The sequence below is a fragment of the Aplysia californica genome, unplaced genomic scaffold, assembly GCF_000002075.1.
Source record: "Aplysia californica isolate F4 #8 unplaced genomic scaffold, AplCal3.0 scaffold00052, whole genome shotgun sequence".
In the NCBI taxonomy this organism is placed as follows: Eukaryota; Metazoa; Mollusca; class Gastropoda; order Aplysiida; family Aplysiidae; genus Aplysia; species Aplysia californica.
In genome coordinates this window covers 427,038-440,573 of record NW_004797322.1, presented here as the reverse complement: position 1 = coordinate 440,573, position 13,536 = coordinate 427,038, and the positions used below count along the sequence as shown (strand labels likewise).

At 36.6% G+C, this 13,536-nt stretch overlaps 1 protein-coding gene across 1 annotated transcript in view; it reads left to right on the top strand.

Annotated features, from left to right (window-relative positions):
• Positions 1–13,536, top strand: part of LOC101849279 — a gene marked incomplete in the record, with an annotated part of 263,881 nt that overhangs the window by 53,293 nt on the left and 197,052 nt on the right. The window contains 11 exon segments of the mRNA XM_013079452.2: positions 1,776–1,895; positions 2,371–2,493; positions 3,456–3,575; positions 3,827–3,949; positions 4,663–4,769; positions 5,498–5,663; positions 8,285–8,437; positions 8,672–8,782; positions 9,834–9,956; positions 10,543–10,659; positions 13,004–13,120. Coding sequence (XP_012934906.2) covers positions 1,776–1,895; positions 2,371–2,493; positions 3,456–3,575; positions 3,827–3,949; positions 4,663–4,769; positions 5,498–5,663; positions 8,285–8,437; positions 8,672–8,782; positions 9,834–9,956; positions 10,543–10,659; positions 13,004–13,120 — 1,380 coding nt within the window.

Sequence of the window (13,536 nt, the reverse complement as noted above, 5' to 3'; positions counted from 1 at the left end):
AGAGAGAAAGAGAGAGATACAGAGAGATACAGAGAGATACAGAGAGATACAGAGAGATACAGAGAAAGAGAAGTGTGTGTAGTGTGTATGTGAGTGTGTGTGTGTGTGTGTGTGTGTGTGTGTGTGTGTGTGTGTGCGTGTGTTTACCTTGCGAAAGTGTTGCGCAAGCGACACCCGGCTGTCAGGCCCGTGTTAGAGTAGACGTTGAATCATGCTCAATCTGGAAATGGAAAGAAAAACTCCTTCCTTTTGGAGGGTTTTCTCTTGTCCAAGATGAAAAATTATTTGCCTGCTGTTCCTTTATTTGAAACAAAACTCCCAAGTTTGGTTCCAGCACCTCTAACCTTTACGCTATTCCGCCAGGTGAGGAAGGGGAAGGGTTCAGCTTGGGGGTAGCTGAAAACATCATCCATGTTTGGTGTAGTTAATCAGGGAGGTGTGGGTGTGAAAATTTCACCACTGCTTGTGAAAGTGCTCAAGTGGTGCTTGAGCACAGAAACATTCCCGTGTTGCAAGAGGTGTGATCTTGATCATATGGCAAGTCAAGAAAAAAAGCTCCTCGAATCAATGTTACATGTGTGAGAGAGTTGGCATTGCTTGATTGTGGTTTTTACACTGATGGGCAGGGCATAGGGTGGAAACAAAGGTGACATTCAATCGTTCTTTTCCTGCTTTTAATTTGACAAACAGTGGTCATATTAGATGCAACCACTGGTGACAGTGGGTAAGTAAGGCTGACACATGCCATTATCGTAGACGCTAAGGTAGCACTTGAGAAGTCTTCAGTTTTGACCAATATTTTCTTCAGTTTTGACCAATATTTGCTGACCAGACAGGTGACCCTTGATCCCACTGCTTATGAGCTGGCCCTCTGGTGCCCTCCTCAAATTCCCCTGTTCAAGACGAAAAATGTTCAAAACCCTAAGACTGAACGTATGAAACGGATAATTTACTATCCACATGTCCAAATTTTGGGTTAGCCGGTCTTATCGTAAGGAAATGATATGGTTCTTTATTTTGTTTACTAGAATATTCTTTGTTCCCATGCAGTTTTTCTTCTGGAACTAATAGAGATTGTTACCCAGAAACTTTAATTGTTGAATGTGCAATTTGAGGAGACAAGTCAGCTCTGTTGGCGGTTGGGGGGGGTGATCTGGTGTGTTTGCTCCTTCTTTCCTATCAAACATCTTATCGTCCTTATCTCTCCTTCTTTTTTTTGTGTTTGTTACTCTCTTGTAACTCCTCTAATCTTCAGCACTTAAATGACCTTATTGTGTTGCAAGTAGGCCTACTATAGAATTCTGACTAAAAATGAAAACTAAACAAATCAACTCTAAATTTGGCCTCATGTCTCATGCCTACATCAAACTTGAAGTTATTACCCCACAAGATGCTAGTATTGAACAACTTTTGCAGCATAAACACATTTCTTAGGCCTTTTAACCTAAGTATTGAATAAAATCAAGTCAAGGTAATAAAATTGTGAGCTGTCGTGAATGCAACCAACTTGTGTTTCACATGCTCATATGACCTTATGTAGTTGAGAGCCCTGTAAAACTCTTGTTAAACTAAACTGAAGTTTTATTTATTTATTTATTTATTTATTTATTTATTTATATTTTATTTATTTTTTTTAAAAAATTTTGGGGGGTGGGTGGGTGCCGAATAATTTAAGCATAAATCACAGGATCCAACCAAAGAGATGCTGATGATCACTGTTACCATAAGACAAGCTGTATTTATCAGTGAAATGAGAATCGTTAATCATATCACAGATGTTGATGAGTGTCAAGCCGACGGTGTCTGTGACCAGGACTGTGAGAACACTGACGGCAGCTACTACTGTGTATGCAGGACAGGGTTTGTCACCGATGCTGCATCCCAGAAATGTGTCGGTGAGTTGTCACTGGGGACAAATTGTTCACTTCACAGTACTGATGCCGAACCAATGTCACATTGACGCTGCTCTGATGCCTCTGACTCAAGAGGGATTGGTCAAAGATGAAGATTCTGTTCAGCTGAAACTGAGTTGTGGTTGTTGTGATTTGGGGTTGAAGTTCAAAGGGTAAATTGTACAAAGATAACGAGAGTGTCAAGTCTTTGCAGTGAATTTCTTTTTGTTTTAATTGGGGGGGGGGGGATTTTTCTGTTCTTCATATACATAATGCTTGTTAGAGGCTAAGACCTTTTTTGTTGAGTGATAATGAATAGGTAACGCTTTTGAAGCGCTCTCAGTATTTTTTTGTAGTTATAATTGTGAATTGTTAATGCTCTTGAGGCATATCCAGCATTATTATTATATTTTTGTTACTCTGTGTTGCTAATGCTCTTCAGGAAACTTTCAGTATTATTTCCCATTATTTTCTGCAGATGTTGATGAGTGCTCTCAGAACAGACAGTTGTGTTCTCAAGCATGTGTGAATACACAGGGAAGCTATAGATGTGCCTGCCTGTCTGGATTTATTCCTCAGTCTGATGGTTTCTCCTGTGAAAGTAAGTTTACAAGGCTCTGGGTATGCTGATTTTCTGAAAGGTTATTATAAAAGTCAAGTAAATTGTGAAAATCCTGTAAGTACTTTAAGAGACTATTTTTTAGAGAATGTCCCAAACTGTCAACTTTACCTTCTAGATCTCATCCAGAAGGAGTCGGAAAATTTTGATTTTTGTACACAGCTTTCATCGTTTCTCCCCCCCCCCCTCCCCCTCATTCCACCCACACCCACACACAAACTTAGAAGGCTGATTTGGACCCGCCTATATTTAATAAATATCCAACTCTTTATGATTTTATAGTGACAAACTGGGAGACAGGGGTTAATGAGGAGAGAGTGATAGGTCAAAATCTGTAACTGTTGACTTTCTACCATCTTCTAGATTATCAAAAAGTGTGTGCTTTCTTATGGCTCCAAGTTTTTTTGCGATGCATTCATGTGAATGGAGGGAAAGGACCAACTTATCATTTTCTTAGCTGCTAATATTATTTCATTTTTATTTAGCAGAGTCTTTACTGATTAATATGCTCTTGTAGTTTTAAGATATCCCAAGTATTTTTTAGATATGACTGTTACACAAGCTAAAGTGGGTAAACTTGTTAAAAAGTCCCAGTATAGGGCCATCTCCATATTCCATCATGTACGTCTTCCTAGCTTTGAACTTTGAGTTTGGTTAGTTTGTGTCTCTATAATTTTGGCTTTTCTCTCAGGCCATCCTATCCTCCCCAAGTAAATTAAAATGATTGTTATTACAATTGTGCATTCCTTTCTTTGGCAGACCTCACATAACTTCACAATAACTGCCTTGGTCTGTTTCATTTCAAAAATTGAAATTTTAACACACCTATCCCTTAATGGGTTGTGTGGGATAGCAGCCTGAAATAGGAAAGGGAATTTTATTGAATGTTATGTTCGAAGAGGATCGACTAAATTGTTTATGAGCTTTCTGTGTCATTTCAACAGGCCAGGATAAATGTACAAACAAGAACTGTTCCTTTGACTGCGAGGTGCTGAATGGTCAAGAACAATGTCTGTGTCCTCGAGGACAACGGGTCAACCCTGATAATGAACTGTTGTGTGAGGGTAAGTTGTTATTGAGAATGAATTGTCTGTAAATAATTTTTCCTGAATTATACATTTCTGTTTTGTGCTTCCATCCTTTCCCAATTTTTCTTGACCAGAAAAGGTTTTTTTTTTTTTTTTCTATTTATTTATTTCTTTACTGTGACGTTGCATGCTGTGAAAGTGGATTAATCAAATATATCAACCAGTATTGTAAAGTGTAAAAAACCATAAAGTTTTCGTTCTTCTGTTCACTCTTCTTTCTTGTTCAGACGTGGATCTCTGTGAGAACAACCAGTGCCAGTTTGGATGTGAAGAGATAGAAAATGGAGAGGACTTTCAGTGCCAGTGTCCACAAGGAACTCAATTGTCAGAGGACGGGATCAACTGTGACAGTAAGAACAATGATAAATTGTGGCTAGAGGGTTCATAATGTGGAATATTTCTCACTGTAGCCGACTAGGGTGAACAGCTTGTGATGAGAAAGCTTTCTAAGATTAAATCAAATTCAGTTGCTTTGAGTGTTTTGACAAGTGTAGCATGTTGTTTATCTCCTTGTTACTTCACGCTTTAAATAAACTGTGTTTCCCATTTTGTTATTCTTGTAGGGATTTCTTGTTTCTTTTAATGTAGGCCATGTCTCCTATTATGTGTTTACCCCCAGCATGCCCTACCATCAACTTTTACTTTGAAAGAGGAAGGAGTGCTGGCCTTGTACCATACTATGTCAAAACAGTTGTCCAACAGTTTTGTTGATGAATTGTGGACATTGAAAATAAGAGAGGCCTACTGCAACAATACAACACGATTATTTAGTAGTGCTTCTGGTTTTTTCATTGTCAGCAACTCAACAACAAAACCATTGGCCAGCTGTTTTGTCATAGTGCTGTGCACGACTTTATGTTCTAAATTTTTGCTGTGTATACAGGTATATATATATACATCATTGTTTTTTCTTCTTATGTCAAAATGAGAGAGGACACGTGAACCAACTTTAGATTTATGTATCCTAAGAATGCAATCTATTGTTATTTATTTGAAAGTTATCTTTATTGACGGGCCTCTAAATCATTGCTGTCATATGTCATAATTTTTTTTTTATCAACAGCTTGTCCTCCTGACAAGTTTGGTTTTGCCTGCAGTGGTGTTTGCGATTGTGTGGGAGAGGGCACAGAGTTATGTGATCCAGTCACAGGGACTTGCAACTGTACGAATGTGAGTCAAACCAAATTTTGTGTTTGCTAAAATGCTGTGGAGCTTGGGGAATGTACTGTTTTCTCCTTCAGTAGAACACTTACAAACTAACTTGCTGATGATTTTTCTCATTTCAAATTCTTTGGACATGTTTTATGACTCTCTGTGCTTCAATCTGATTGGAATGGTTTTTTGTTTTTTTAACTTTTAAAATATTTCTTATTTAGACTCTACTGCACATCTTTATTTGTTTGTTATGGGTGTCTCTTTTTTCTTGAGACTGAACTCACAAGTTCAATTACAAGATAGTTATCACTTTTAAAATGTAGATCAAGGTCTACTATTACTTGGATCAGACTTCTCCTGTTTTTATTTCAAAGTCACTTTGTGTAGCTTTCTAAAGCTTCCATTGTCCAATATAGTCATATATAGAGCTACGAGGGCTGTCCCACAGAAAAACAGAATTTGGCTATAATTTGAAAATATTCAATATTTTCATATTCTGTAAATGCACACTTGTAAAACAATCATTTAGAAATTTCCCGATTAAGCGCCATAAGCATCGCACAAACCAAACAAACACAGAAGTTCTCCAAAGATGGCTACCCCTTGGAAAATTGCTCAAGGGTAGAAGTGAGGTCTGTCATTCAGATTTTGACCACAAAAGGTCTCAAACCTATAGAAATATTGTAAAGAAACCTAAATGAATTTGTTGTTGTTGTTTTTTTTCTTCTCTGTGTTGGTCTCAGGGCTTTGATGGTTTAAGGTGTGAAAATGATATAGATGAGTGCTTGTTGCCAGCCGGGCCGTGTGATGATAAGAACTTCACATTTTGCCTGAACACACGTGGCAGCTACCTGTGCCCATGCAGAAGCGGATACTCTGTCAAGAATGTGACGTCTGGCCAGTGTGAAGGCAAGTTATTTTTTCGCTTGTAAGATGTGTTGAGCAATTATCTTTATCAAGATAACAACAAATAACAACAAATAAATAATAACTGATGACAGCAAATAACAACTGATAACTTAAAAATACTTTAATTCCAGCCTAAAAAATATTCATGTGGTTAACCAGGCTCCTACTTTACGTGCACAACTCAAAGCAACTACTGGAAGTAGACTATTCGTAGCGATGACGGGAGTACCGGAGTTGCGTCCCTTTTTTTGTGTACATTCAAATCGAAAGTAACAATTCATTGGATAAAAAATTAAATTAGGATGTTTGTGTTGATATTTGTCATTAATGTGTTGTTATCAATTGTTATTTGTCCTTATCAATTATTTGTTGTTATCTCGACAAAGATAAACACTGATGTAAGCAGACTACCTTAAAAACCAATTAAAAGCCAATAAATTAGGACGTTTGTGTTGATATTTGTTGTTATCAGTTGTTATTTCTTGTTATCTCGACAAAGATAAATACTGATGTAAGACTTCCTTAAAAACCAAATAAAAAACAACTAATTAGGACGTTTTGTGTTGATATTTGTCATTATTGAATACTGATGTGTTCATGAATTTCTCTTATACCGTTGATTTTGGGCTCACATGAAAATGTGCTTATTATACATTGCAGTGCACTTTTCTGGTTTGATTCAAGGATGATGCATACTTTTTTGGTAGATGTATTTAAATCAAGAGAAAGTGGAAGAGCATGGCCTGACTGCAGAGGAAACGTTTTACACTAATCCCTTTGCATTTTGGTTTTAATGTAGGTGTTTTTATGCCCTCATTTACACAATTTAAATCATTTAGGAGTCAGGGCCAACCAGGGTGGAGAGGGATACAACATCCCAGCAGAAAGACAGACACACTTGATAAAATTCTCCCCACTCGAGAATTGAACTCAGCCTAGATCTCCAGCCTAAGACAGCAAAATGCCTAAGTGCTATGCCACAGATGCTAATGATCTCTATGCTGAACTGTAGAAACACTTGAAAGCATAAGTAATAAAGAATACTTTTAAAATTGTTATGGCTACCTGAAAATGAAAGGTGCTATGTTTTAGTCGGAAAATAAACTGTTAAACTCATGTGCAGTTGAGCTATTCTGTTGCTGAAGAATCTGCACTCGATTATGAAGGAGATTATGAGGAGGAGTACTGAAGAAGAAGATACTACAAGCTCTTTTGCTAACCTCTTTTTCACTTATTCCGTCACTATCTATTTCCTAGTGTGAGTGTGTGTGTGTGTGTGTGTGTGTGTGTGTGTGTGTGTGTGTGCGCGTGCGCGTGTAATGTGGCCAGAGGACCAGTCTACTCAGCAAAAATATCGCAAACATCATCGTTATACTCAAAAACTGAAGGTTTTTTTTATGTACAAGTGTTTTATAATAATCTGTGGAAAACTAAATGTTTCAGTAGATTTTAGCTTTGGCAAATGGTGTATTCCAATTTGTTCTTATTCACTGCCAACATTCATTTGTTCTTGATAAGAAGGAATACTGATTTGTCACTTGTTCACCCTGAAAATCAGTCTTTTCATTTGGTGTTAGTGTGGTAGATTGTGCAGATGAGAAGGTTTTTCTGGTAGTGAACTTTATTAAAAGATATCTATAAGACACTGTAGTAGCATTCCCTTTTTTATGTCAATGCAGATTCTTGTGTTCTCATGTTAAACCATTTTTCCAAGCAAATTCTGTGCTCTCTGAAAGCTTTGAGTACATGACAGAGTGTTAATGATCTTCTGATGATTTAAGGTCGGAAAAGATGTTGTGGAAAATCGTAAGCCTTGATCATAGCCTTAATCTGCATTTTGGTGATGGTAAAAGTTGTTTTTTTTTTTAACAGATTTTTAAAAATGGTTTAAGTACTGTTTCTACTTTTTCTTAAAAACGGGATTTGAGTTAGTAATCCATAATACTGTCAGATGTATTGTTAAAGGGTTTGCAGTGGTCTTAAAATTGATAGTTTTGTCACAGTAAAAAAGTTATGTAAATGTTACCTACTTTGTAAAGTTATACTTTTCACAGGCAAATATGGAGTGGAAATATGTGCTTGTACCATGCAAATATCGGCCATTAAATAGTATTGCTTTAGATATCCATTGCTGTACCTCTTTCTGAAAAAAAAAATGCTTACTCAAGAAACTTTCTTGATATTACAAACCAGCTCTGGAGGCTTATATTTGTCATCGAGGCTGTCTATTAAAAAGTTCCAATTTGTGTTTATTACATTACTTTCAATGAAAGGCTCAAACAACTTGAGGAAAATTCTTTGATGGCGACTTTTTTTCTTCAGTTTACCATTCTTACTCCTCCAAAGGGCATATTTATGGTTGGAACCTGTTATAAGTTATGAGCATACTGCAGTCATTCATATAGGCTAATAGGGTGTGATGTTAGTATTTACAGGAACTTGTGGTATGCCTTAATTCTTTCTTCAAAAGGACTGGTATAATTCATGTTTGATTTGTCAACAGATATTATGATAGATGTATTATAACCCTTGTTAATATTGTCTTAAGAAATTACAGAATTAGTGAAAGGTAGCAGTGTTGAAAGGTTCATGTTACAAGTTTAAAACTTCTTTTTTTTCAGAATGTGATAATGGCTTTTTTGGAATTGGCTGTCGCCAAGTATGCTCGTGTTCCCAAGGAGAAGATTTTTGCAATAAAACGTCCGGAGAATGTGGTTGCAGAGAAGGTTGGAATGGAACACTCTGTGATATTGACATCAATGAATGTGAAGCTGGTAAATACTTTTTGTTTTGGTCTTATATACATACTTGCTTCTGAGCGTGTTTTGTCAATTTTCCTCATTTAGTTATGTGTTTTTGTAAGTAATTCATTTTTGTGTCATGTATGACACAGTGTAAAATAATACTTTTTATTCCTGTAGGTGTGTCCAGATGATAATGGACATTTCAGATACCGTTAGAATTCCATGTAGCTTGTATTATACATCTTTGTATTGATCTTATTTCAGGGACTGACGACTGTGGTTCATACAACCCTCCTGCTACATGTGTCAATAAGCCGGGAAGTTATGACTGCATCTGTCCAAATGGCTACTTTAACAATGGACAGGATTGCGAGGGTATGGACTTTGAGGGGTTTCTACATTGTATTTTATTTTTGAAGCTGCTATTGTTTGTGGACAGATTGTTTCACTGTTTTTGAGTGTGTATTGTAGCCTATTACGTTTTCACCTATCTACTTTTCCTGAAATAATTTCAGAAAAAAAATTTAGAAAGGGAAGAATGGCAGTGAGGACCAGGAAATATGCTTGTTTTTTTGTATGCAAAAACCATATACTGCTTGTAACCGCTGACGCCGTATTTTCCTATACCGCTGGTAACTGCTAGTCACCTTTATTGTATAATTTCCAGTTCTAGTAACAAGGGATATAACTCCAGATGACTCTGTCATGAGCAGAAAGTATCAATAATGTCCTAAAAGCAATTCTTCACCAAAAGTTTGAAATTTTTTGCGAGTTTTTGAAAAAAATTAGTTACTTTTCGTTGCCAGGACCATCAGGCCGCAAAATTGTTGACATTTTTTATCCTGAACCAGACGCTTATGATGATTTCCTAATCGGATATATCGATAAATATGACTGTTGAAGATGATTTCTATGTTTTGCATAACATCGATGATGATTTTGACAGTAGTGGAAGTTGCAGGGGATCACAAGAGCTGCCATTGGCTAGATCTACGGCTGGGTCTTGTGTTGCTTTGACTGAAGTGGAGTCAGGGATCACACACAAGACTTTACTCATTGAGTTGGTTCTAAAAACCGGTGTTTTAACCTTTTCCCATTTTGTCCAGACTGTGAATTCACATATAAATAAAATGTTCAAACTTTAGTAAAATCTAATAACGATTAAAGACACAGTAAATAAAACAATGAACCAACCTGATTTTTTTTTATATCTTGATTTTAATTCAGGGTTCTAGGGAGGTATGAAAAAAAAGAATTCAGGGTTTTAAGGGTTAAGCTTGAATTGATGGAACCAAAAGCTCTTTGTTCATCTCACTGCTTCTTGCTGCTACCTAACTCATGGCATTTGATTATGGTGAAATGTATTTGAGCTTCGTTTTGAGACGATCACACAAATACGTTTCATATCTTGTGTGTGTATTTGCAGATAATGATGAATGCCAAATCATAACATGTGGGATGAACCAGGTGTGCGTCAATACTCCTGGCTCTTTCTCCTGCCGTTGTGCTCCAGGATTCAGAGTAAATACAGTGACCGGTGAATGTGATGGTGAGTAAATAATAAAAATAACGATAATGATAATAATTCATAAACAAGAAGAAGAAGAATATGATAATAATATTTGCATTTATATAGCACATATCCAAACTCTACAGCATGCTCTATGTAATTTACAACCATTATTATCCCAGCAGACCCTAGAACACTCAGAGTCTTTATCAGCTTCCCAGGAAGCGAACAGTGCAAGCTGCAGATTTAATTCACTCAAGCATTAACCAACTGACAAGATCTCTCATTGTCTGTAGCCAGGTACCCATTTACGCATAGGTGAAGTGAGGAAAATTTGTGTAAAATGCCTTTCCTAAGGCACAACATCAGGCCTCTGATGGAATTCGAAGCCACAACGTTATGGTTGCAAGTCCAAGAGGCTAACCACTAGGCCACTGATGCCACACCAGGTTAATCACGTAAGCTTGTGATAATCAACCAAAGGCATCCATGAGTTATATAGCTAATACATTTTCACGTTTACTTGTTTTCTCTTCATTTTTGTATTATTACCGTGAGTCTTTTTTTAATAATACTATTTTTGAGGAAACTATTTTGAAGCCCACTATTTCTTCTTTCTCAACAGACGAAAATGAATGTGAAAGTGACCCATGTCCTGTGGGTGATGTGTGTGTCAACAACATGGGCTCCTATTTATGTTCTTGTAAAACAGGCTTTCAGCGCAATGGAACACTGTGCCAAGGTAAAGCGTTAATTACGTATAGGATTTGTCTGTGATTTTTTAAATAAATGCTGTTCGTTTTTATTACATCCCTGATGTAGGCTACCAACTGCAGCAGTAAGAAAGCGTCTGCTGCTAGAAAATGAATGATAACGATACCACTCTACTCTGTTTATATAGAAAATGGCATTGCAGTTGTGCCGGGACGCATGAGTAGATATTGCAAATACTAGTAGAAAGCATGTGTGTATGCATATCTGTCTTCCCCACTCAATATCAGTCATAACACGCACTTTGCTATTATCAGCTACAAGGCTTGAAAGACAAAAAAGTGACTTTCCATGAAATTTTTTTTTTTTTTAAATCTATTGAAAGTTTGATGTCTTCTGCTTCATTTTAGATAAAAATAAACAACAACACGTATGATCGACTATAAATATTTTATTCTGATTTATTTTGGAGGTGTGTGTGGTTTGTTGTGAGGATAAAGGAATTTGGACCTTGGTAATGTGTAGCTGTGAGATTATTTTTTAAAACCATTACCTCATGGCCACCTTTGCTTCAACCAAAGATTCTCCACTAGTGGAGTATCTTTGCTTCAACATTCTTCATTCGCAACTATTATTAGATTTTTACCCGTTTTCGAGCATGAATAGTCAGAAATAAAAAGATAAAACCTTGGAAAAAGCGTGTAAGTTTTCAAAGATTATTTTTAACACGAAATGTTTAAAATACTGGCTTAAAAAGGTACCAATAGAAAGAATAGTACTTTATATATTAGAATAAAGTCATCCGCTTGGAACTATTTTGCATGAATCCTTCTGCGAAACTCCTTTGAGCACTCAGTATGCTACAATATAGACCCGCTCACTCGCCACGGGGACCGATGTGGCCCCGGCCGAGACAATGCTAGGTGTTTTTATTGAAATAACGACAGATCATCATTTTTGAAGCAATAAAATACTGATTGGTAATGATCTCACAGTCTTGAAAAAAATTAGACTTCATTTATTTGTTACTATGATTGTGCTCTGTTAATGTAGAGAATGATGTTTGGTGTTCTTGGTACTCTTTTATTATCTGTCAGTCATGGCGTTGCAGCCATTTAGCGACTTCAGCAATATCATGTTAAATTGCAACAGCTGCCATTCTCTTAAACATTGACTGAGAGGGAAAAGTATGGTACTAAAATTCTCAGGAAACATAAGCCTTTTATATGAAACTGATTAATTTGACATACAGTTACTTTGAAAATTTAGTATCTTTCGTTGCATTAGACGTGAAGTCCATTCTCGTGAAAATTTTGTTTTGTCCATAAGTTTTTTCTCTGTGAATGAATACATGTAGTTTTCAACTTCTGTATGTTACATTGTAGTGGCATAGCCAAGATAACTGTGAAATTTCAAATCTCTATCTCAATTCTAAGACCCCCATTGCTATGGAAACATCTTGCTCAACTTCGGAGGTCATTTTTTCCTTTTCGTGTTTCCTCATCTCGCACAATTAAAAGTTCTGTATTTTCGTCAAATATGGTCATATTTACTTCATTCTTGTTTTAAATTGTAGGGAAAAGGTGATTGTTTTTGAAAATAATGTTAACTTATTTTGAAATTTCCTTCATATGACTGATATTGACCGGCAGGGACACATATGTGGTTATATATGTGCATACATGTTCAGGCATAAAAGAGTATATGCCTGTTGTGAGTAACTGAAATGAGGGCTTTCCTGTAATCAAGTTTTTTTATGCAGATGAAAAGATTTTAAGAAGACAGAGAAGCAAAGGAAAAAGAAGAAAAGACAACAGTTTTGGAATTTTTCATTAAAAAAAAATAGTAGTATAAGCTCATTGATAAGCTCTGTTCTACAAAATAGACAACAACCCCTACAAGGGGACTAAAGTGTATATTCTCAAAGACAAGCTAAGTACAGTGGTGCTTCAGATCAACGTTTTTTCAGACTAGTTAATGTATAAGTTTTATTCAAGTGCCATAATATAAGCCTTTTTTTTTTTTTTTTTACAGTTTTCTGTTTTCATGTTGAAAGTTTATTTCTGTTTCTTGAATGATTGCAAACTGTCAACCCGAGAAGAAGACATACACTTAATTTTGTTGATTATTTTTGTGTGATTAACGGGCCTGTTTATGTGATGGGAACTGTTATGGTCTGTGAAATGCAAGAGCCAATAACTTCTGTGGTTTACATTTTCCACAAGCAAATAATAGAGCTGTAGGGTAAAAGCATAACATGTTAACAACGAAGAGGCGTCGCAAGATTTACTGTTATGTTGTGCCATGTACGCTTTCTCTTTTCTTTTTTAAAAAATGATTTTGAAATGCATTGGAAACTTTTTCTCTCTGAGCAGACATAAATGAATGTCTGGACAGCCCGTGTGGTGTTAACCAAGCGTGTGGCAATACTGTGGGCTCTTACACCTGTACATGCAAGCTTGGATATGGCATCGTAAATTCACGCTGCGCAGGTAAAACTAGCACTGTTGACACTTGCTTCCTTATACTCTTCTTCATTACATTTGTGTCTCGACACTGTGAAATCATGCACTCATCAATTTTTGGGTATGCAGTGTTATTAATATCATCTTAAAGCTCGGTCTTTTGTTTTGCCTTGGGGGAAAATATACCCATCCATCTTGTATAGAAGTCGAGATATTTGCAATTGAAGGAGGTGGGGGTCACCTTGTATGAGAGGTAAAATTAGCGAGAAAATGGCCACCAAAGTTTGGTCATTTTTAAAGCTTGAGTGCACTTGGATACTGGAAATAACATTTTTAGTGCCTTTAACCCGCTTCGTGAGCGTTTCACTGGTAGTAACCTGTCCCAAATGCCCACCGCCACAGCGGATTGGTTGTAAACATGGGGGTTTGGTTGGGGGATATCA